Source organism: Epinephelus fuscoguttatus, linkage group LG23 (assembly GCF_011397635.1).
Source record: "Epinephelus fuscoguttatus linkage group LG23, E.fuscoguttatus.final_Chr_v1".
NCBI classification, from domain to species: Eukaryota; Metazoa; Chordata; class Actinopteri; order Perciformes; family Serranidae; genus Epinephelus; species Epinephelus fuscoguttatus.
The window spans coordinates 32,470,012-32,496,337 of NC_064774.1; the positions used below are offsets into that span (position 1 = coordinate 32,470,012).

Here is a 26,326-nt window from a genome sequence, read left to right on the forward strand (position 1 = left end):
CTTAAGAGGAAGGCTGTTTCCGCCGAAAGATGTCAAGGTATGTAACACCCTAATACATGTCTGAGAACAACTAAAGTGAGAAATTGAAATTCAGAAATTGAAGACATAATGAACACCATTGAACCTAAGCAAGTAGTTTTGTTGGTTAAATCTAACATTGACCATTTCACAACATTAACTACGTGTTACAATGAGTTTCAGCTGTGTCTCACATAGGGTAAAGGGCTAAGGTTGCCCTGTACGTCGCTATGAGAAATCGAGGGTCGTGACAAAGAATTTGTTAAAATTTCAGCCTGAAAATAACAAGTCCCGCCCACTTGCAGTTTAACTCCGTCCATTTGAGTTTTGACAAAAAAAACAAAACAAAAACAAACAAACAAACACTCAAACACATAATACATATTTGAAGCTTGTAGTGAGGGTAAAACAGTCTATTAAGTTTAGATTAGCCCATCACCAGGAGCCGCAGGCTGCCTACGCCTGCAGCTGTTCAAAAGGTCCGAGGGGCATTAAATTATTTCGAAACCATCCTCAATATAGATATCATGAATTCCAGCCAGCAACTGTCGAGATATTTTGCTTTGGAACTAACTGTTGGACAGACTGACCAAACCCTAAAAAACTGAGGAATACAAAGATTTCCTCGTTTCACTAATTTAACAACACACACCCAAGTTATCTGGAAACAGACAGACAGCAATACATACAAAGAGTCATCAGTGTAAAGACTCTGCTCACACATGTTCTTCTCTGAAACTGACTGGACTAATACTTTATTTAATTCAAAGGCACAATCTGTTATCAATGTAAACAAAATGGTCGAACCACCACCAAAATTTAAAAAACACAGTATTGGAGTGTGCAATCAATCTCAACTCAATTGATTTTTTTCAATACACAGATTAATACAAGACAACAACTAAATCTAAATGATTCATGTTCTTCTGTTGATTAAGATTTCTTTACAGTAAATAAAACAAGTTGAATGAGTTCAACAGGATCCCATTCTTGAATGTGTATCTTAACTCATTCAAATCAACATAATGTTATTCACTGGGTGCAGTAACAACATTAAGGAATTCACCTGTATGATTAGGGAAAGACTGTGGTCATGACTGAATAATGACAATGTCAGCACTGACTTACTCTGAGACAGGCATTAGATTCATTTATTTCTGTCTCTAATGGTGAGTAATGTCCACTCACAACTGTTAAGGCCGACACACTTGACCATCAGCTGCTGGGTGCCAACAGTGCTTAGGTTGTCTTGCTCTTAGGAAATCTTAAGAGATAGTTTAGATTTTTTGAAATGGGGCTGTATCGGGTACTTATCCATAGTCAGTGTATTACCGACAGTAGATGGTGGTTGGCACACCCCCAGTTTGGAGAAGCAGATTAGAGTATTGCCATGGCAGATAAGCATTGTACTGCTGTGGAGGGGTCAGCAGCAAAAAGTATTTTAGCCACCTAAAAAAATCAATATCAGTTTTAGTGCGCACTATACTATGAGTATTTTCAATGCTTTACCTTTCTGTCAGACAGTGATTTCCGGGGAACTGAGGTCGTAATATTGCTGTCTTCAAAGCCAGAGTTTGTGTTATCGTGTGACTTTGGCATTTAAAGTGGTTAGTTCGGACTCATCGAAGTCACACAATAACACAAACAAACAGTTTGAAGCAGAAGTAGACCAGCAGCTCCCATGTTCAGCAAGCCAATATTACTAGTTTTGTCAATAGAGTCTGGTGGCTTTGAAGAGAGCATACATATGTAACTGAAGCAGTTAATGCAGTGGCGAAAATGTTCTTAATGTAGCATACACTTAATCTGCTCTGGATTTTTTTAGGTGGCTATAATATGTGTTGTTGCTGCCCCCGTCTACAGCAGTACATTGCTTAGCTTCTGTGGTGGTACTCCTGCCACTTTCCCAAACTGGGGGTGCGCCAACCAACATCCACAGTATATAATACACTGACAATGGATAGGTACCTCGTATAACTCCACTTCGTAACATTTGAACTATCCCTTTAAAATGCCTTCAAGTTGGTCCATAATGTTGGAAGCTGATATTCAAATAATTGCTGGTTTCTAATAACTGCCAGGTAAAAACCTGGGTGAAATTAGTCGTTTTTCTTACTGTGAATGAAACCCAATACTTTTGGAAGAGGTCTTACACCAACAGCTTCCCAGGAATGAGCTGTTGGATGGTTATTACTGTCAGACATACAATTTGTGCATAAAGTGTTGAGTTTTACTGCTGGTAGCCCAACAGCGTACAAACAAAAAGATGGCAAGGCAGTGACTTCATGAATAAGAGATAACATTAACAACTGTGTCTAATGAAGCTGTGAAAATGTATATGATACAGAATTTCTGAAATCTTAACAGGTAAACATTCTTTTTGTGTAGAGTTTAACCACAAAAATCAAAATCGTGTGCCAAGACTGTCACAAAACTGACTGCCTGAATAAAAAGATTAAAATATTTTTCTTACATATAAAACTAAAAGCATTTTGGTGAAGAAAATAAAAATGTGTTCATTTTTTTGTATGTAAGATCACATATAGTTCTTTACTAACTCCACCTAAATGGCTTACAAATAAAGTGCCTGTTTACACCTGGTATAAAAAAAGTTCCAGTGATCCAAACACAAGTGGACAGCCAAGACACAGCCCTCTCACACCTTTGTCTATGATGTATCTAGCTGACCGCTTGTATTCAGAATGTGTTACTGCCTACGTCACTTACACTCGAAGGTCAGACCAGTTAAAATGTCCACACTCTTGCTAGCATTAGCGGTTGTGATGGTACAGTTGGAGAAATAGCTGTCAGCAGAATCCAACACGTCTCCTTCCCTAGGGCAAGACCATAAGATGGTCACGCAACACTTCGTCCAACTAAGGCAGCATCGGTGGTGGTAACAGAGCCAAAACAATGTCTGTATAAACAGGACGGGATCATGGGTGGTACAGGTATGACATTTTAATGATGTGTTGTGCGTGTGACCCAAGGCAGGAGATTAAAAAGTAGCTGATAGCAGTTAGCAGCTCCCTTAAAGAAGATCAGTGGCCAAAAGTGTCTGCAAATTGGGAAAAAAACTGAGGTCCAGGAGCTCCTTACCCTTACTGCCCTCGTCAGTGTGGTGTGTCCAGCACCGTTTGCTCTTGCTGGCGCTGGCTAACCTTTTTTCTTGCTGATTCAGCATTGGCATAGCAGAGCCCATCATGAGAATTGTAAACAAAGAGCTAAAGTCAAGAGGGAGTAAAGTCAAAACAGACTTATTATAAGATAAGATTATTTGTCTTTAGCCATTGAGCTCTTTAGCAGAAATGTTTCCTGATGGTTTGTGTTATTGTTCACTGGCGCACAGTAAATATGCTGTTCTTTCAATATTGGATTGTGTTATTAAAGTGCTAACTGGCTAAGTAGCGTCAGGACGGTATTCCAGTTTCCATTTTGAAAGATGATTACAGACTACTGCCGTCTGCTGGTGTGGAGGGGTATGTCCTCTCATGCAGTTGCAGAACATATGTGCTTGTTGGCCTTACGTTTGGTGTGTTCATGAGCAACTTTTTGGCCAAGACACGCTAGCTCTCCCACATTTGTTTGGTGTGTTTGGGCCCTTACATGGCATTCCCGCCATGCCTCTTTTGATTCCGCGATACTGGCATGCTGTCTAAAAGCACATACTGGAGCAGAATGATTCTGTCATTGTTTGCTTCTGCGTGAAAATGCAAAGGAGGCATAAAAGAAGGGACTTTGGCCGTATAGCGCGATCACTGTGTAAAAAGGGCACCTGTTGGAGATGCAATAGGACACATCAGCATTTCCAATACAAAAAATGTGGTTAAATGCGTCCCAGACCATCTCAGCAAGTGGTTTGAGTGATGGGATCACAATGTGTCCTGCTGGTTGTTCACATTTGTATTTAGCGCTGTCCACTTGAGATCAGATCAGCAAAGATGTGTTAATACCAGGTATAAACAGGGCCAAAGATACACATGAATAACAGAAGACATTTTCTCTCTTATCAGAGGAGATAACTACACTTGAGACAAAGTAGAAAACAACAGATTGTTCAGTTGGCAATTATAAGCAGCTTCTTAACAGGAGTCCCTTTTATATTGCAGTTTCAAGCCTTTAGAAAAGATGCTAAACACAATGTATTAAAGCATAGCTCCAGAGATGAAAAAAGATAACCCTCATTTTACAGATTGGTATCTCTGTTGTAATGTTGATGCTATTCCACTTTCTGCTTTTAAGTTATTGTCCTAATGTTTTTGTACAGGCTGAAATCAATGGAATAACATCAAACTGTCATGGGGACCTGCTGACCAAAACATCGCTCCATAGTGCTACTAGTGGTCAAAGACACCACGGGGTGCCTTTAAGGGAGAGAGACTGATCTGGAAAATCTGGAAAAAACTTCCATTAACACTGGATGAATCCTTTCAATGAATATTCAGATGTTTGGGGAAATATGCTGGTTTGCCACCAAAACCTGAAATGAGCAATTCTTTCCCCTTAACCAAAGCAAAACTTATGGGATGTTCTTTCTTCATAAAGGTTATTGTCCATACAAAATTAATGACTGTCTGAGGGAGTTGCAAGATCATTTCTCCATATTTCTTGTCCACATCATGTAGTGAATGATGAGGTCACCGAAACAACAAAACCCTGATGGTTTAAGGTGAGTGACAAGAACAAGAAAAAGTGGCTATGTAAACAAATAAAAATATTATTATTACCCCTTTTCCACCAAGGCAGTTCGAAGGCCAGTTTGGAGCCACTGTCTAGTCTCTAAAGGCTCATTTATATTCCCTCAAAAATCGATACGTTCATTTTAAACTTTTACTGTCCACATACTTCCATGCGTCCTTCATGTTTTTATAAATCTTTACACTAGATGGCACTAACCTTATCAACAAAAGCAAACTTTAGCACGTTACTTTCTGAAATTGCCACTGGCTCACCAACAATATTAACATCTGGTTTCACAAAGGATAACACTGTATAAGTGGAAGCTTTAAAGCATTGTTGTTATTTTTGCTGTTGCTTATAAAGTTGTCTGCTATCTACATCGTAGATACTGCATTTGCCAATGTAGGCTCGCAAAGCCAAAAGCAAAACTTGTAATGAGACTATGTAACCCACCATTGTTGTTGTGATTGAAGCTGGTGCTGGTGTTACTGGGAAAGCGAAAACGTATACACCATATTCATTTATGTGATGATATTGCTCAGTAGCCCGCTAATAAAGTTGCTTGCAGCAGAGCGGTTCATAGCACTGTTGCCAACTCCTCAGTAAGAAAAGTAGCTACTGGCTGTCCTAAAAGTCACTAGAAGTCACCAAATGATGTCATCGCCTAATTTGCATAATTGTCCATATGCATGTAATTGTAATGGCTGCTGTAGGAGAGAGGTATAACGTCGTGGAAGAGACAGAAACTGAGTAAAAAACACCCTGAATATGTTTAGAACAACAAATGATTTATATTAGACAAAAATTTTTTTTACATTTACATCCCGCCCTGACTGTAAACCAGGTCGGGATCAGCCAGCAGCGGTTCCACACATGCGCGATTCACTTGCAGTCTGGACGTGGAGGGGTTAACATCTCCTGCTCTGACTGCTGCTGGGAGGGAGGACTGGGCCGTCTGTGAGTGATTTGGGGTGAGAGAGGAGCCCACGGCAGCATCCGCTGCCCGTTGAGAAGAATAAGAATGATACGTGCTCTCACAACAGTCTCCAGAAGTCTTCAATAACATCAGAGAAAGTCGCTAGATTTGTCGCTAGTCGCTTTTTTTGAAAAAGAGTCGCTAGAGGGGTCTGAAAAGTCGCTAAATATAAGTTGGCAACACTGGTTCATAGAAGGTTTAAAACTTGATCCAACGGCGACCAGTACTAGCACAAGCCCAGAACTAGAACAAGGTTTGCTTTGGTGGAAAGGGGATATACGATCAAATCTTAAACTCACCATCCTTTCATCATATCTTCAAGATTGGCTGAGTGACTCTGCATGCTGTACAGATGCATTTTCATGTGCAAAAACGCTTTTATGATGGTGTGTTAAGGTGGGAGCTATCCACTGTAAGGACAAGTTTTTCCCCCTTGCAGTCTGACTGCTAGACTGGGTTTAACATGACCCAGTCCTTAATCTGCTGTGGACTAGAGGAGAAGAAACCGGTACTGACCTCATAATGTGACTCAGTGTAAGACAGCCAAGAAGCATATTTCCCCAAAAATGTAAGTGTGTTCCTTTGAGGCCACCATCCACTGTCTGGATGTTGTGTCCAAATCAGTTTCAGCTACTAACCGTACCCTACCACTCTGACATTGTGACCACACCTGCTGGACAAAGCTGGTCCTGTCACATGTAAGTTTTAAGCCACTGCTGGTGGACACCGTCCTTAAGTGAGACAAAATTTCCCCTCATAAATATACAACACGGACAATAACAACAACAATAAAAAAATACTAGGCATCTGAATGTCCTGGTCCTTTCAGGGAGTGACACTCTTCACAGTGATTGGCTGGTCAGACCAACAGCAAGAGGGGCTGACTGAGATGTTTGTGGAGGCCACTGTGGCACTGTCTGATTCCCAACAATGTTCACAGGCTGTAACACTTGTTCAAATGTTTGTGTAATATTAACCGCTCCTGACTGCTCGGCAGGGGAACTCCAGTCAGGAACAATCAGCAGGTTCACAGCGATGTCAGATCCTGGACCTCCAGCAGCATGGCGTCCTGCTCCGTCCTCAGCTGGTCTCGGACCTGAAGGCGACTCACCAGGTCTGAGCTCAGGTCTGATGGGGACAGATGAAAAATCATAAGTTCAAACTGCAGATCTAAATTAACAGCAGCACTTAAGAGGTATATGTCTGAGAAATATTTTTTCTTACATTAGGATTAGTAGGGTCTAGAGTGCAGCCACTCTTTGTATTAGTTTTAGTGTGTAATGCCCGAGTCTCTTCCCTTTACAGATCTTTGCATTTCTGAGCGGAGCTCAATTGAGTTGTTTTATATGAACATTCTGTTCATGTAAAACCTGGGTCTGTAACTGGGTCTGTAACATTACGTGTATTATTTTTCCATTAAAAATCAATAAACATATTTTGAAAAATGGTCTCAGTCCACAGCAGGAGGATTGTGTCTTTCCTTGACACTAACAGTACTGTCTGTTCAAAATAAATGAAAATAAACAGATTCTTATGCATTTGGTTTGTCCCCTGCTGTACTGAACTCGCACAAACCATGACTTCTGTGGACTGTTGCACAATGCTTAAAATGTGAAAAATTTCTGGTGCACCTAAATGAAAAAAATAGGGAAACCTGTGCAACCACTTCAGGGTTAGGGTTAGTGAGGACTGTGTACTTGCTGTGTGGGTGAGGAGTACCTTGGATGGTCTGGCTGAGAGACGTACAAAGAGCCTTCAGATCCTTAATACTGAAGTTCTGTAAATCGCTGCGCTCCACATGTCTTCTCTGGACTACAGGATCACTGCGAGCTGCAGCCTGACAGGAGAGGAGAAGAGAGGAGGAGGGGAGACAAGGAGGATGAAAGGAGATGGGAGAAGGAGGAGAGAGGAAGACAACAGGAGAGGACAAAGGGAGAAGGAGGAGAGAGGAGCTGTATTAAACTGTATTTGGGATTAAAAGAGAAAAATGGCTGAATGAGAAATTTAGCTCTCACCAGTGTTTTGTGGTCTGTTCTCAGTCGGTCTCGTAGGTTCCTCAGAGTGTTCCTGAAGCCTCTGGATTTTGGTTTCTCTGGCTTGGCAGGAGGCTGAGGATTCTTAAGGACCTGAACAGTCCCTCTCTTTATCAGCGGGGACAGACAACAGAGTGGGAAGAACATGAAGAAGATACATTTGAAATAACAAAAGTAAGGTGTGGCTCTGTTGATATTTCTCGTATTCTTCTTAAAGAGATAGTTCAGATGTTTTGAAGTGGGCTTGTATAAGTTACTGATCCATAGTGAGTTTGTTACCTACAGTAGATGTAACTCAGAACACCTCCAGTTTGGAGAAGCAGGCTGGAGTTTAACAAGGAAGCTCAGCATTGCACTGCTGTGGAGGGACCAGCAACAAAATGTATTTTAGCCACTTAAAAAAAATCAATCAGTTCGGGTGTACATTATCTTTAGAATATTTTCTTTGCTTTCCTTACCACCAGATAGCGATTTATGACAGGGAAGTGAAGCTGTTATTTTTCTCTCTTGAAAGCCTGATCTACCGCTGCCTCAATCAGTTCATTAGTTTGAGGTTTTGTGTGACTTTGGCATTTTTAGTGGCTAGCTCAGATTCACCAAAGTCACACAATAACACTAACTAACTGACTGATTGAAGAGACAGACCAGCAGCTCCTGTGTTCGGTGAGCTTAAATTACTGTTGATCCTCAATGGTGTCTGGTGGCTTTGATGAGATCATAGATGGGGAATACGGAAGAGACTTGCTGCTTCAAGGTAAAGCCGTGAAAATATCATAATACAGCGTAGGCTTGAACTGATATTGATTCCTTTTAGATGACCAAAATACAGTTAAAGTCAAAATTATTAGCCCCCCTTATGAAATCAAATAAAACCCTTATCCTTCCAATGACATAGGCCATAACCTTACGTGTTTATAGTTTGTGTGTCCCCGCAAGAACAAAGACAACATCTGAATAAGGTCAAATGAACATTTTTATTGGTTTGCTGAACTGAAACAAGAAAAAAGCAAAAAATGCAATGGTCAAAATTATTAGCCCTCTGACAACTAATAATAGTATAGCCTTTCTGATCCAAAACTGACAACAACTTCTTCTGGTAGTTTCTAACTAAGTTGGCACATGTCTCCTGAGGGATTTTAGCCCATTCTTCCTTGGCAAATTGTTCAAGATCATGCAAATTGCTTGGTCTCCGAGCATGGACCCGAACCTTGAGCTCCCTCCACAGATTCTCGATAGGATTGAGATCAGGGCTCTGAGAGGGCCACTCCAGAACCTTGATTTTGGTGTCTTTCAAAAAGTTTTTGACTAACTTTGATGTATGCTTCAGGTCATTGTCTTGTTGGAAGACCCAGCGACGACCTTACGCTAGACTGGCTGCAGATGTCTTGATGTTAGCCTTCAAAATACCCACATAATGCTCTTTTTTCATGGTCCCATGCACCCGAACAAGGTTTCCTGTCCCTGAAGCAGCAAAACAGCCCCACAGCATTATGTTGCCACCACCGTGCTTCGCTGTGGGGACAGCATTTTTAGGGTTGAAGGCCTCGCCAAACAAAAGCAGCATCCATATGCCCAAACAGCTCAAGTTTGGTTTCATCACACCAAAGGACAGACTTCCAAAACTCACCCTTATGTTTCAGATTGTCTCTGGCAAATTCAGTCGGGCTTTAATGTGCTGCTGTGAGAGCAATGGGGTTTTTCTTGCACGATGACCACAAAGTCCACCACGATGAAGAACCCTCACAACAGTCTTGCGTGAAACATCAAGTCCAGAGGAAGCCAGTTCAGCAACAATCATCTTTGCAGAGGTCTGGGGATTCTTGTTGACATCTCTGATTATTTTTCGCTGCAAAGTTTTGGAAACGTTGCGTTTTCTACCACGGCCAGGTTTATTTTTAACAGACTTTGTTTCTTTGTGCTTTGCAATGATGCAACGCACAGCTGTTCTAGAAACCATGAAACGCTTGGAAATGGCAGTATATCCTTCCCCCTGTAGATGAAGATCCACTATCTTCTGTTTGAGGTCCAGACTGATTTCTTTGCTTTCTGGCATGATGATATTGCTTTCTTACGAAGATTATAGAGCAACCCTGGAGTATCCCTTTCATTCAAGTGGTCAAGTGATATTAACTCTGCTTCTTGAAGTCACTTAAATAAGGTTTAGTGCTAATTGATTGCTCAGGTGTGTTTTCAAACCTAATTGACTGCTCAGATGTGGTTTCAAACCCAGTTAATTTGTTTTGAAAGCACAAAATCACATGGGGGCTAATAATTTTGACCATTGCATTTTTTGCTTTTTTCTTGTTTCAGTTCAACAAAACAATAAAAAAATGTTCATTTGACCTTATGCAGATGTTGTCTTTGTTCTTGCGGACACACACAAACTATAAACACTTAAGGTTATGGCCCATGTCATTGGAAGGATAAGGGTTTTATTTGATTTCATAAGGGGGGCTAATAATTTTGACCTTAACTGTATGTTTTGTTGCTGACACCATCCACAGCAGTACAATGCTTAGCTTACATGTCAGTACTCCTGCCTGCTTCTCCAAACTGGGGGAATGCTGACTGACATGTACTGTACATAATACACTGACTAAAGATAAGTACCTCATAAAACCCCACTTAAAAAGATATTAATTAATCGGTCTGCGCTCAACTCAAGCGGGCTATCACCTACAACTCAGTTGGTTCAAGGTTCAAGCTTTAGTTTGCTTTCATTCAAACATGGTAAAAAACCTGAGGGAACGAAATCTGTTTCCCAGGTCCAGCGGCACACAGAATAAATAACATTTTAAGATAGACCTTTAAAAATAATTAAGTAACCTAAAAGCCTATAATAAATAAAACACATGATTAAAAAAACAAGCAGCATGTTAAAGTGCATTATAGTGCATCAACAGCAGCATGCAGTCACAGCAGTACAAAGTGCAGAGATGAGACTTCAAGCCTTCATAAGCCTCACAACCTCTGGGAAGAAGCTGTACTTCAGCCTCGTTCTGGCTTTGAGGCTGGGCAGCCTCCTGCCTTAAGCCTAGTTCACATTACATATTACATATATTACATATTACATTTTCACCGTGATTTTGATGTCACAGAGGATCTTGAGAGCCACCTTGGGTCGGAGGTGAGTCGGCAGATAGTCTGCCACGATGAGTCCTCATGTGTGAACAAGCCTACGAGCAAGTCGCCCCCTTGTCTGTGACTGGGACTGGATATCTGGCATGCTAGAAAACTGGAGAAGACTGACACGACTGACAAAGAGCATCAGCCAACGAGAGGCAGGATGCGTCAGCACGCAGGAGGACGGAAGAAATGTGAGGAGGACAAGCCGCAGGGTTGCCACTTGCCAGGTCTGCTTATTAGCTGCGACCTTGGGCTTGTTTCTAAAGCTGAGTTGCTTATTTGGGCTGACACTGACAAGCTGGCAAGCAACAACAACAATGGCGGCGTCCACAGGATCACGCGGAGCGCGTGGCACTTGGACCCAGGATAATTAAGAATATCCATGCATTTATGATGCGTCATCTCCAAGTTTGGCGAGGTCACTGCATTATCTGGGGCTCTGTCAGCGAGGGCTTGGTGGAGAAATCTTGTGGTGTGTACACACAGGTCGTAACGCAGTTGGTGAGACTCCCGCAGACAGAAACACGTCGCCAGGTATGAACACTCAAAAGATTATGACAGTCTCCGCGACGCAAAATCAGAGAAAAAAAAATCGTGTGATGTGCACTAGGCTTTAGGGGAGGGGGGTGAACAGTTTGTGTGTCAGGTGGGTGGGGTCCTTCATACAGACGTTCTGTTTGTGCACCTGCTGACATAAATGTCCTCCAAGGAAGGGAGGCTGCTGTTGGTTATTTTTTGAGCAGATTTAACCACTCGTTACAGCACCTTCCTGCCATCTGCAGAGAAATTTCCATACCAAACAGTGGTGGAGGGTGTCAGTGTGCTCTCTACCACACACCTGTAAAAGAAGGTCAGGGCCTCCTCAAAAAGTACAGGCATTGGTGGGCCTTCTTTATGATGCTGGCTGTGTTGGTGGCCCACGTGAGGTCATTGGAGATGTGCAGGCCCAGGTATTTGAAGGTGGACACAATCTCCACAGCTGCTCCTCCAATGAAGAGGGGAGAGGGGGTGTGGCCTCTCCTCCTAAAGTCCACGACCACCTCCTTAGCCTTCCCCACATTGATGCAGAGATTTTTTGCTCTGCACCAGTCTACAAGTTGGTCAAATCACCGGTGGCTGGTTTTAGAATGTATAGCAAGTCACCTATTTGAACAGTGAACAGTGCTCTCTGTATGTACTTATGTCTCCCATTCATAGAGATGATACACCGTCTCATCTAGCTACACTGGTGTGAAATGGCAGGTTTTTAGAATGTTTTAGAACGCAGAATGGTGCATTACAACTTGTTGCCTGTTTCAACTCATCTAATCCTGAATCTTTGGTCAGAACTGGGCTTAATACAAACTGCTGTATCGTGTTGTCAGGGACTTGTGTAAGGGTCTGTTACCCGTGTGTTGCTGCTCTCCTTCTCCTTGTCATCCTCCTCTTCCTCACTTTCACTGTTGTTGATGAAGCACAGCTGAAGATTCATCTGCGTCTGCAGGCTGGAGGATATACAACAGTCAAACAGACCTCATGTCTGACCTCATGTCTGATTCACTGAATGATGTGTGTTGTCGGAAAATTCACAGCTACTGAGTCACAATTACTGAACATCATCTCAGAGGGAAAGTGTCAAATAAAGATTCCAGGGCTTTGAACACAGTGACACCTGGTGGTTTGTCAAAATTATAACAGCCTCTCAACACTGGAGCCGAAGCACCACAACACCTGTTTGATTTTAATGCTAACAGTCTCATATGTGTGCAATATTTTTTTTAACAAGCATATGTGTTATTACTACAGCTGTAATAGTTTTGTTAAGAAGTGCTGCATTAGATGTAGATGTTACTTTGCAATACGAGTCATAGTAAAATAATGAATAGACACATTGAGGAGCCTAGATTTAAAATATGTTTGGCTTTCTTCCTCTAGTTAACTAACAAAACTTCTATAGTCAGATTTGGGCCTTCGGTTAAGAGATGATACACACTAGAATGACACCATGTTCATGAGTAATAGGTCATGAGTCTTGTGAGGTGTGTGTGTGTGAGTGTACCGAGAGGTGAGTGCCAGCACATGGCTGTTGCAGGCGTCGTCTCCATCCTCCCAGCTCTCTGCTCTCCTCCCTCTCTCCTCCATCCAGCTCAGTGGAGCTCTGCCTCGCTCCAGAGAAACTCCGCTCTGAAGACCACAAGGGGCAGGAGTTACAGAGGCAGCACAACAGGGTTTATAAATATATATACAGTTTATATATCCTTTTTTTTTCATTTTTGTGATTACTTTAGAATGACTGTACTGTAATAGCCTGTTGACTGAGGTTAGCTGAGGTTAGTAGAACTTTATGGTAAGGAGAAAGGTGGACAGGATGGCGATACTGTGCTTTATGATTACCTGGGTCATGATAAGGTTTAGATTCATTAAGGTTTAAGGTTTTTTTAAGGCTTTGATATTTAAAGCGTATACTAGATGATATGATTGTTTTACAGTGTTCCTGCTTTGGTAATTGACAAACATGATTTTCTACATATTACTTTTTATTGTTGTTGTTGTTATGTATCTGTCCTTTATGGCAGACTCCATTCTAAATTCTTTAACTTTTTGTTTTTTTTTTATTGTTTTTTTTTTTATTGCTATTTATAATACTTGATAGACACTGCTGCTACTTATTTTGTATTTATGGACTTTTGTTTTTCATCACTTCATTGCAGTTATATATTTGTATTAGTGTTGCACGGTCTACTGGCAACAACGGTAGACCGCAGTACTTAAAACACCACAGTACATATGATACCATAATGTTGGAGTACCGTAGTACTACGGTACCTCACAGTACCACTACTGTGGGATAAATTCAAAGTCCAATTACAAGAGGGTGAGTGTCCATGCGCCATCCAATAATGGCATGTGCTGGCCATCTGGCACTCAATATGTTGCTGCAGTGGTTTGTTTTCCAGTGACATTTCAGGTATTAGCTGAGCTATTGAGTATCTTTAAGCAGTGAAAGTTATTATTTATTTCGTTTTACTTGTAGGCTAGATTTGTCTATATGTTACACTGATTTGTTTTCCACTGTATTTACGTGTTAAATAAGTTCAGGAACACGCTGTGCGAATATAGATTTCAACCAGCAGCAGAAACGAAAGGCGAACCCTGCCGGTTGTGGGTTGAACGGGGGTCACAGACAGGAATACGGCAGAGCACTATGGCCACCGCAAGATAACGGTTTACCGGCGACCGAGAAGCCCAGCTCCAGGTACAATAATTTCCTCTTCATTGGTGTCATGACTGCCCAGAAGTACCTGAACAGCCGAGCCGTGGCGGCACACAGGTATGTGACGTGTCAGAAGAGAAACGAGCCACTGACATTTCTCTCTTTGTGGCAGGTAACGGTCCACAAACCTCACCGCATTGAAAGGACTGTTCTAAACTTATCAGAGGAGGAGGGTGGCTGGTTGATTTTTATTTTATTTATTTATTTTATTTTAATCCCCCCTATGTTAATCACTTATTGATGCTGTTTTTGAAGTATGAATAAGTCAATAAGTAATTTATTCCATTGAAATATCATTGATGTATTATAGAAAAGTGATTTATCTTTTTATAAATGACAAAAGGCACATCTGCCTAATTTTTGCTGTGGTATTGTGATACTACTCAGAACCAGGATACTTTCATTGGTATCATACCGTGGGTCCCAATTTTGGTACCATAACAACACTAATTTGTATTCGTGCTCAGTCAATTTTCCCTGAATAAACAATGGTTGATGATGATGTTGAAATACAGGGTCTTATCCACCTTATACCTAGACCCCATGTTACATGCAACTTCCAGCACTGAACCAGAACCAGCGTTTTCCAGTGCTAACGCTATGCTAATCCTCTTTTCTAGAGAGGATGTGATCATACCTGTGTCATCTCTGACAGCCATCTCAAAGCATTTTTTGTTTTCCTTTTTAACCAATTGTGTTAGTGATTAGCTTACCTTGCTAGGTTAGCATATTGATAAATTTAATAGAGCTGAGCTGGTTTATGGTCAACATCTCATCATCATAAACAGACGTCAACACATTCAGCCAACATTTAACATAATTCTGTTTTGGAGTTCCGCAAGGTTCTGTGCTCGGACCAATCCTATTTACTCTATATATGCTTCCTTTAGGTAACATCATTAGAAATCACTCTATAAATTTCCATTGTTATGCGGATGATACTCAGTTGTATTTATCGATGAAGCCAGAAGAAACTAATCAATTAACTAAACTCCATAACTGCCTTAAAGACATAAAAACTTGGATGAGCACCAATTTCCTGATGTTAAATTCAGACAAAACTGAAGTTATTGTTCTTGGCCCCAAACAACTCAGAGACTCTTTATCTGATGACATAGTTTCTCTAGATGGCATTGCTCTGGCCTCTAGCACTACTGTAAGAAACCTCGGAGTGATATTTGATCAAGATTTGTCTTTTAATTCTCATTTAAAACAAACCTCACGGACTGCATTTTTTCATCTGCGTAATATTGCGAAAATTAGGCCTATAACAGAAAAGATGCAGAAAAATTGGTCCACGCTTTTGTTACCTCTAGGCTGGATTATTGTAACTCTCTATTATCAGGTAGCTCTAGTAAGTCTTTAAAAACTCTCCAGCTAATTCAGAATGCAGCAGCACGTGTACTAACAGGAACTAAGAAACGTGATCATATTTCTCCTGTTTTAGCTTCTCTGCACTGGCTCCCTGTAAAATCCAGAATTGAATTTAAAATCCTACTGTTAACTTATAAAGCTCTAAATGGTCAAGCGCCGTCATATCTTAGAGAGCTCATAGTGCCATATTATCCCACCAGAACACTGCGCTCTGAGAACGCAGGGTTACTCGTGGTCCCTAAAGTCTCCAAAAGTAGATCAGGAGCCAGAGCCTTTAGCTATCAGGCTCCTCTCCTGTGGAATCATCTTCCTGTTACAGTCCGGGAGGCAGACACAGTCTCCACATTTAAGACTAGACTTAAGACTTTCCTCTTTGATAAAGCTTATAGTTAGGGCTGGCTCAGGCTTGTCCTGTACCAGCCCCTAGTTAGGCTGACTTAGGCCTAGTCTGCCGGAGGACCCCCCTATAATACACCGGGCACCTTCTCTCCTTCTCTCTCTCTCTCTCTCTCTCTCGTATTCTATTACTGCATCATTAGTCATACTTCTACCGTTATTATACACATATGATTATTGTCACATACATATATTATCATATATTAATATATACTTAGAACATATTGTACCACAATAGCCATAATTATTATTATAATATTATTACTTAAATTAATGTTGTTGTAAGCTATTATTACTGTCTGTCTGATTGATTGATTGATCAGCTCTACAACAAATGGAAACATACCAACAACACCAGAAATGACACTTTACACAACTCTCCACTACAGTGACTCAATGTGCAGCACTGGTGAACTTGAAATATCTCAGCCTCACAACCACAAACCAGCTCAGGACCAGCCACCTGAACAACTGATGCAAAAATTGGTTTGCACAACCGAAGAATTTCTACCTAAATGATCAGAAACTGTCTCAGGGAAACTCATATGCATGTTTGTCATCCTCATCAGGGTCTTGACTTGATAACAGTTCATCACTGTAACCATCTTGTGTGGTTGTGAAGCTGGTTGGATGTACTGCCAAATTCACAGAATTGACATTACAGATGTCTTATGGTAGTGAAATTACCTTTTTTTGGTCAGTGTAGATGTAGTGCCTAAAAACACAATAAACCTTGCATCAAATACAAATTAACATCTATATCAACACCATCTCCACCTCTCTCTCCACCTACCGGTTGTTTATATTTTTATGTGTCATTGATTTGTCTTATTATATCAATTCATCTCCTATAAATGTTCATTCACTCTTAATGTATTAATAATGAGATATATGCTAAAGATCAGAATTTAATTTTGAGGAATATTTTTTGAGTTTTTTTCTCAGGTGGAGTTGTACCATAGTCAGAGTAATTATTTTGTACTCAAGACTGCTACATTATCATTTCTCTTCTGAGCTGTATGATCTCATAAAAATCCCACTGCTGAACCGCGCCTGCTGATCTCTCCTTCTCTGGCAGAATGCATTGCTAGGATCAGCCCAGGAGCTGACTGCATAAAGAGCTGATATCTTCAGCTGCTGAATACACACCGATTGTGGCTGCACACAATTGCTCACACCACCAAAGAAAATCTTCCAGTAAGCATGTGAGATTTACAGAGTGTGTTACTACAGTAACTGACCCAGGGTTACAGTGACCACTGTCTCTGGAACTAAAAACTCAGAGTTTCCCTCAACTCAGGGTGACAGGGTGAGTTTTCACTACATCTGCTTTCTGGAACACACCCATGTTCTCCACCAAGAACACTCAAAGTACTTAACTGAGTTGATAGACGTGAGTGTTCCCTAGAGGTGGGGAAAAAACTCAGTACAGCATAGTATCACAATATTTTTGTCTGGCAATATTGTATCGTCACAAAAGTATCGCTTTTTTTTATTATGTAAATTATTAATATTACAAATACAAGTTAAAGTTTTGGTAGCCTACTAGAATAATGTAACCAACTGCTTTTTCTGTCCACTGCATACATTTTGCTGCAAGAAATGACTGAGGTGAGATGAACGGACTGAAAATATATTATCTTATTCGATAATGAAGATGTTGACGAGTTTTCCTCTGAGAGATTAACTGCAATTGAAAAAAAGTAATACACCGCAATATATTGCACAATAATTTATCGCAACACTCAGCATATTGCAACACATTTAAAGTTGCAATAATAATGTATTGTGACCTAAGTATCATGATAATATTGCATCATGGAGCCTCTGGTGATTCCCACCCCTAGTGTTCCCAGGACTAACCAACACCCTCATCCAGACTGCAACCACTGACCTTTGCCCTTTTCTCCTTATTCTCCTCCTCCTGCTTCTCCAGCTCAGCGATGCGCAGACTCAGCGCCTCCCAGTGCATGATGGGAAGGCCCAGATTGTCCTCACCGTAGCCTTCCTGCCAGACCAGCGCAGCACCCTCCGAATCGTCTTCCTCTTCCTCCTCATTGTCAGCGTCATCATCACTCCTCCTGTCATCTTCTGCCTCGTTACTCTCCTTCTCTTCTCGCTGCTGCCGCTGTCTCTCCTTCTCTCCCTCCATCTCTACAGGGATGGGGACAGCAGAATACAGATTCAAATCAGCTACAAGTGTCTAGGACAGAGCACTCTATATATAACATGCTGCCCAATGCTTAGAGTATAAAATGTTGTAAAAACAAGTGGGAAAACAAGATGTTTGCTTGCTGCCTAAAATCTGGACTGAAGCCAGTTAAAGCTGCTGAGGTCATGACCTCTATTTTTGGGAATTTGGAGTTCTTAGCGATCTGGGAAGATCATAAAGTGAGTGATAAAACTTGCCACCTAAGAAAGAAGCCTGTGTTCAAAGAAGAACACACGTTAAAATACAAATGCTGTTATCTGCTATAAATGCCCTCGAGAAGACAAGCCCATCTGCGTCAATGTTTCTTCTTTTTTTCCTTTGTGAAATAGTAGAAATCTATAACAAAGTTCATTTTACATAAACTATATGAACTATGGATAAACTACTTAAAAAAATCCATTTAGTGAATAATTTCTTATTTTATTTGGTATTTTTGTCATATACATATTTGCAGTGATGATTGGTAATATGTATGTTGATGCTGTCCATTGTCTGTATTTTCTGTAACTACAAAATATTCCGTTACGACACAAAATCTTGCACAAGAGCCCGTCATAATAGTGTGCACTGGGGCCCATCCTAACTATCATATGCCACTGCTGATTATAAAAAAAATCCGTAATACTGTGATAATGCGATATTTTCTGAGACGGTTATAGTACTGTGAAAAATTTTATACTGTTGCAACCCTATATTGAACCACTGATCAATATTTTTTTTAACACAGAAGACAAAGTAATATATATTAATTTATACATAGATACATTAAGACTCTGCAGATATCACCTCTCAGTAAATGTTGTTGGGGCAGCAGTAGCTCAGTCCACTAGGACTTGACCTAGGAGCAGGAGCCAGAGTGTGGACTAGGGTTACGATTTGCCAATTTCGCCATCTACTTGATTAAATGTTACTATCCTTGCTAGTTGACATTAGAAATAGTAGTTAATTAAACACATTATAAAGATATTATTTTTTTATATATGTACATATTTAAATTACATTTTGACATAATTTGCACTTAAATGTCATGGCTGCATACTTCAATGTTGACATTAAAAAACGAGCATCTGATAGCCACTAATGTTAACAATGACTGATTTCAGAAAAAAAAAAAAAAAATCAGACATTTCATAAAAACCAGTGCAGTTTGGCAGTATTTTCATTTCATTTCATTGTCATGTTTGGTAGGATAATGTGCGGTGTTCATAATGCACGGTGCAAAATGCCACACATTTTAGCTACATTTTAAATATAATTTAGTTATTGAAAAATGTGATTAAAAATATCAAAAGGCTCTGATAATATAGATTTTTTTTTCCTCAAACAGTGTGAATTTGCCTCAAACAGAGGCATGCTGCCGAGTGGGAGAGGTGTTGCTCCCCATGAAAATATCCTTATTCAAGTGCTGGAATTTATTATTTACATGACAACGCCTGAACGCTACATAGGCTCCACTCCATAGACAGGGCTTGGTTATAATTGTTGGTCAGGAAAATGGGGGCTCTTGTGTGCTCACCTGTGTCTGTAGCCCTTTTTAGATAGGAATTGTGCAAATTTAGTTAATAAGGGGGAAACACGACGGTGGAAAGCGATCACGGATGCAGTCGTGATGTATATTTCAAGAGATATGGTGCCCATACTGTGGAAAAGCCAGGGTTTATTCGCATGCTTGAAGTATTGGAGCCCAGGTACGTGCTACCAGGCTGTTGCTGTTTATTTTTTAGGCAGTATCGCCCAGCCCTACAACAGAGTAAACAAAAATTGATTTCCCCAAGAGGGCGTCATAAAGAACTTCTTCTACACCACCTTCTTGGTTTTTCAAAGATTTCACTGCATATTAATTGCTCAAAAGAAGCAATGTTTAAGTCTGTGACTTAAAGGTAATAGTAAGACAAAAAGCATGTAGGAGAACTACTGTGGCTGTAAAACATGAATGGCCTTATCTAGAGCCAGTCAGTACAATTACATGAAATTAGAGAAAATCAATTTATTGTATTAGTAAAACCGGACTAATACAATACTTAAACTAAAACTTTTAAAATACATCCAGAGCTGTGCATTTTTGGACAGACGAGGAGACACAGTTCATGCTGTGTCAGCTTAAAGAGTAAGATATTTTCAAATACGTGGATGGGGGGGAAAACACAAAGTGGCGACTGTCTGGTCTGTGAAGAAACAAGCTGAAATGGGGCATATGGTCACCTATCATAGTGGGGTCAGACATACTTCAGTCAATAAATTAATTCCCCTCCTCTGCTTGTATAGTGAGCCAAGGATATAAGTTCAATTAAATGGGCTAGTCGAGCTTTAACCGTAGCTCCACCTATTTACTGTGCAAGTAAATGTACTGACTATTTGGTTTGTCCATTCTAGGCTACTACATGGTGGTGGACTCTGTGGAAAAGGACCCGTTCCTTGCGTAGATATAAACAAGTCATTGTAAAGTAATAAAAACATAGCAATTTATATTTTCAGGTTATTATCTACTAACTATTGAAAACATACTGTACTTGTGAATATGATATACCATTTCTGTCAATATATGCCCCCAAATCCTACACACTGGAACTGTAAATACTTTTTTGGTACTATGGTATTATGCATCTGCAGTGCAGACTATTAAAAAGTTCCAAGTACAGAAAGCTGAATGTCTGGTCAGATTTATAATGCTGTTTGCATTTTCCTTGATAAGAACAAGGAAAATAAACCTAGTTTCAGACAATATTTACTTAAGATAAAGGTCTTGTTGGTCTGCTTGTGTTTCAGCAACTTTTAACTTGTTTTGTAAAATGAAAAACAGCTAAAGAAGAAATGCATATTCTTAAGGTGAAGTGTAAAATATTATTTTGGTCCTGAAATGTGTGTTTTGTATTTAAATAGACTCTAGCTACTGCATCAATAAAGATATCCAGTACACTGAGTTCAAACCAATGGTGTAAGGTAGTTACAATGGGCCCTAGTGCACGCTTGTTACTAGTTTCAAGGTGCACACACCACTGGCAACTGTTGGCATAAGAAAGCGAATCTAATTTAGGGGGCTTTGCTACCTTTTCCTCCTGTTCGTTTCTCTCTTGTCCTTTCTTACTGACACTTTCCTGCTTAGAGGACATGAAAATGTGCTCAGCTTGTCAGATTTTGTGCCTCAACTAGCTACTGTATCGCATTATCTTGTCAAATGAACAAATAGAGACTTGACATTAGGCAACAGATATGTTATCCAACAATCATCACTGCATACTTGTATATGACAAAATATCAAAGAACACAAGGAATTATTCATTTAGAATGTATTTAGTCATTCAATAGTTTTAAATATACATGTAATGTATTCAGAGTTTGTATAGTTCATGTAGAATAAACATTTAATTTTGTTCTGGATTTCTACTGCCTATTTTACCCAAGAAAACAAAAGAAAAGAAAGAGAAGAAAGAAAATCATTACAGAGATGGGTTTGCATATTTGAAGGCATACAACCGATAGCAAATGGAATTTTTATTTATCAGATTAAAACAAATAAAAAAGAGAAGATAAGCAGTATGTGTGTAAAATGTTGACGTCTAAATCACTTTCACCAGGCTGCAAGGTTGGTTCTGGTACTGAGCTTAACGGGTATGGCGTTTTCAAAAATGGACTCCTGCAGGAGTCTGCCCCCCACCCAATGGGCCCCAGTGCAACCGTACTGCCTACACTGTCTATATTTTCGCCCCTGGTTCAAACAATATCCGGCCCCAAAAATAAATGAACAAACAAAATGCCAAATAGTTAGAAAAAAAGACAAACCTTGTTCCCTGGTTGTGGTGGAGATTGGGATGCCTAGACTCATGCCCTCGGTACAGTTTTTTTTTTTTTTTTTGTTACAGGCTACGGCCCTGTCTAAATTCACAGTTAGACTAGTCAGCGTGTGCTTGAAAGCAGGAGACCTCAGAATCTTATCCAATCTTAATGCGTCACCGCAAACTGTTATTAGCTGTTAAACAGGTAACTTACCACTTTCTCCACAATATAAACCAGCTCTACTGCTCGAGTTGTCACAGAGGTAGTCGAGAGTTTTGCCACATAACAGTCCGCTCCTTCCTCAACTCCTCCTAGTTATCTTCCCCCTTCCTTTCCTTTCCATCAGGAGTTTACTCCCTCTGTCTTCTTCGTCAGCCAGCCAAAAGAAGCGGAAAAATGTCCTCAACAACCGTTCAAATCTCTTTCGTCTCAGTCTGCGCACTTACTTACATCCTGTCTGGGCTGCTTTATGTTGTTGATTATTAACACGCCTGATATCCAGTCACCGTCGGTTCAAATATCCAAACAATAGACACAAACTTGAGGAATTTCACGCAAAGGAAAAAGTTGGCAATTTTAAAATTTACATCTGAGACTTCCTGTCAGTGCCTTCAAAATAAAAGCCCCATTGTCCCCTCAGCCAGCGTTAGCTAGCACACCGCGGCACGGCACACTAGCTTTAACTTTTAATATTTGCTAAGACTGTTAGCTGCTGCTTGTTGAAGCTTGTGTGATATCTCTGAGTAACAACGAGAAGGACTCTTCCCTCAACTTCCTATCCCTGTTGCATTGTATTGTAGCTAAATACAATCAGTATCAATCTCAGCATCAACTTAAAGTTGAATTCAGTGAAACAGAGAACAATTTTTTTTCACTTTCTTTTTGTGCACAAATTCATTCACAGAAATACAAACAGATACATGAACAAAGTAAACATAAAAAGTAATAATAAGAATAAGAAGACAAAATAAACAAAAGAATAATATATTTACATGTTATAAAAAATACCGAGGTTTTAGACTCAGCTTGAGTCTGTCTAACACAAGCTTTACTGGGTCTTTATTTCCCCCAAGGACTTTTCTTTACAGTCAACAAGGCACATCATATGAAATTTGAATACAAGTTACAATATTACTATAATGAAAGATATAAAAAATGAATTACAAAATAAAACTTACAAGTGGCCATTCACAAACTAAGGTACACAGATATTCATGCAGACACAGGGCAAACTATGGTAAACTGTTTTAGACTCAGTGGATCAAGAATTTTAAAAAAAAAAAACAAAAAAAAAAACAGATGTGTATGTAATATGAGACAAACATAAAGTACAGACTCTGTCAGCTATGCAAGATTGCACTTAAATCAGCACTTTTTTATTTCATTAAAAAAAGGTGCCAGCTCCGTTACTGCCAGTCTTATATATTTGACTCGCAGTGTGTTTCCGGTTGAATTCGATCTTAGCTGTGTGAGCTTGACACAGTCAGCAGAGGAGGTGGAGGTGTCTTGTTTCACTCGTTTCTTCAGTCCTGTCCAGACTCAAATGTGAGGACTGAGCGGTTGGTGGGCTGATCTGCTGGGAATAATGACACACAGCCCTAATCCAAAAGAAACTGGATTAGGGCTTGAATACTGTCATTTGTATCATTAAGAAAAACACAAGAGCAGTAGAGTGAGGAGATGTCGGAAAAATACTGTGGTGTGTCTTTTCTGACAAGTTCCTACATGCTGGTGAGATGTGTCATACACTGCACACCAGGGCCGTAATCACCAATTTAACATGGGGGGACATTTTTGACACCCTCTGTAACCCAGTCCTCCTGTGGGGTCTTGGGGTTAAAATATTTAGACACTTTACAGCTAAACTGTCCATATTAGAGCATTTTGAAACAAAAATGTCGATCAGGGGTTCTTAAAGTCTGAATGACAGACTGCCTTATTAAGGAGCTATATGATTAAGGTTCACACACTATGACTTTTTTTCCTTGTAAATGACATATTATACCATGACATTTTAATGACTTTTTTAATGACATACTATACTATGGCTTTATTATCACCTTTTTTATGACATACTAACACTTTATAAAATATATTAACCACTGTACAGCATACATAACACTCCTATTACATTCTAGTTTTCCACTGTTACATTTAAATGAAATAGAACTAGCATTAATGTACATAGCGCATTTGTTTTATTTTTGACCACTGGACATCATACAATGTCCAGTTAGCTAGCTAACGTTAGCTAGTTTCATATAGCTTACATGCTAACATAAGGAACATGCTACGTGAGTTAGTTGGGGCACTTTGTCAGTCATTTTGAAGAAGACAGCAATTCATCATCTGGATAGGGAACTTCTGAAACTGGAAGTTTTCAGAACGTGGCCAATGTCGGTGGATCTACCTGAGACAGCTGGGCCTTAGTCATTGCCACACATGAAGAGGAGAGCTGATGCAGCCACACTCCAGTCTGAGCAGCAATGGCCTTCATGGGAGTGAGGAAAACTTCACCTGCTGCTATGTATGTCCAACATTCAATAACAACTTAAATTTCTACAAAATCATCAGTGCCTCCTAGACTTGTCTTCAAGGAAGGTCCTGGCCCTACCTTGTGTGGAATGGGATCACACTTTGGAAGGAATACTTCTACTACTACTCTGGGAGGCACTGATAATTTTGCGGAAATTTAAGTTATCACTGGAAATCGGTCAGATGCCACAAACTTTGTAAATGTAAATTTTCTTGCCATGAGTACAGAATGTGAAGGCCCAAGAGTGTGCACTGGTATTACAACAGTGACAGTAAGTGTACTGGATGACAGAGTGCAAAATGATTTGTGCAGTATATAATACAATCAATTACAGTAGTATGCAAAAGTTTGGGCACCCCTGGTCAAAATTTTGTTTACTGTAAATAGTTAAGTAAGTAGAAGATGACCAGATCTCCAAAGGACATGAAGTTAAAGATGACACATTTCTTCAATATTTTAAGCAAGTCTTAACCAAGACTTTTTAAAATGTTTTTATTTCAGTCTTTTACAGTTTTAAAATATCAGCAAAAAAAAGGCCTGAAGCAAAAGTTTGGGCACCTGCCTGGGCAGTGCGTAGCAGTGCCTTCCTTGGCAACTATCACAGCGTCTAAATGCTTTTTGTATCCAGCTAAGAGTCTGTCAGTTCTTGTTTGGGGGATTTTCACCCATTCTTCATGCAAAAGGCTCCTTGCTCTGTGAGATTCTTGGGCCATCTTGTATGCACTGCTATTTTGAGGTCTATCCACAGATTTTTAATGATGTTAAGGTCGGGGGACTGTGAGGGCCATGGCAAAACCCTCAGCTTGCTCCTCTTGATGTAGTCCATTGTTGATTTCGAGGTATGTTTAGGAACATTGTCCTGTTGTAGAAGCCATCCTCTCTTCATATTCAGCTTTTTTTACAGATGCTGTGATGTTTGCTTCCAGAATTTACTGGAATTTAACTGAACCCATTCTTCCCTCTACCTACCTGTGAAATGTTCCATGCACCTGCACCCTTTTTTCTCCAAGCATACCTTTGCTCATGGCATCCAAAAATTTCTATTTTAGCTTCATCAGTCCACAGGACTTGTTTCCAAAAAGCATCAGGCTTGTACAGATTGTTCCTTTGCAAACTTCTGATGCTGAATTTTGTGGTGAGAAGGGTAAGGTTTTCTTCTGATGACTTTTCTATGCAGGTCATATTTGTGGCTGCACAATAGAACAGTGAACCACCATTCCAGAGTCTGATAAATCTTCCTGCAGGTCTTTTGCAGCCAAACAGGGGTTTAATTTGCCTTTCTAACAATCCTATCAGCAGCTCTCAGAAAGTTTTCTTGGTCATCCAGACCTCAACTTGACCTCCACAGTTCCTGTTAACACACTTACACTTACATTACATTACGAACTGAGGAAACAGCTACGTGAAAACACTTTGCTATTTTCCTATATTCTTCTCCTGCTTTGTTGGCATTAGTTATTTTGGCTTTCAGAGTGCTAGGCAGCTGTTTAGAGGAGCCCATGGCTGATGGTTCTTGGGACAAGATTTCAGGAGTCAGAGTATTTTTAAAGCTTTGAAATTTCCATCATCTGGCCTTTCCTAAGGATGACTGTGAACAAGCCAGAGCCCTAACAAGCTAATTATGGTCTGAGACCCTGGTAAAAGTTGTCTGAGAGCTTGGGGTGCCCAAACTTTTGCATGGTGCTCCTTTCTATTTTTTCCATTCTAAAATTGTACAAAACAAAAATAACACACTGATCTTGCATGAAATGTTGAAAACCATATTTCATCTTCAACTTCATGCCTTTTGGATATCAGGTTATCTTCTACTTACTTAACTATTTACAGTGAATGAAGCTATGACCAGGGGTGCCCAAACTTTTGTATGTACATAAAAAGGACACTAGGTGGCAACATTGATCCACTATTAGTGAGTGAACTCACTCACCTGACAGTCCCTCTTGAACTA

The 26,326-nt window shown here is 40.1% G+C and overlaps 1 protein-coding gene across 1 annotated transcript; it reads right to left on the minus strand.

Annotated features, from left to right (window-relative positions):
* Positions 1 to 756: 756 nt before the first annotated feature.
* si:dkey-6n21.12 (schwannomin-interacting protein 1) lies at positions 757 to 22,406 on the minus strand. The gene is made up of 7 exons (XM_049568905.1): positions 22,056 to 22,406; positions 17,751 to 18,010; positions 12,872 to 12,996; positions 12,221 to 12,317; positions 7,690 to 7,815; positions 7,394 to 7,511; positions 757 to 6,802 (listed from the first exon to the last, which is right to left on the minus strand). Exons 2-7 carry the CDS (start codon positions 18,006 to 18,008, stop codon positions 6,702 to 6,704), a joined length of 825 nt encoding a protein of 274 aa, XP_049424862.1. The 5' UTR covers positions 18,009 to 18,010; positions 22,056 to 22,406; the 3' UTR covers positions 757 to 6,701.
* Between the last annotated feature and the right edge of the window lie 3,920 nt (positions 22,407 to 26,326).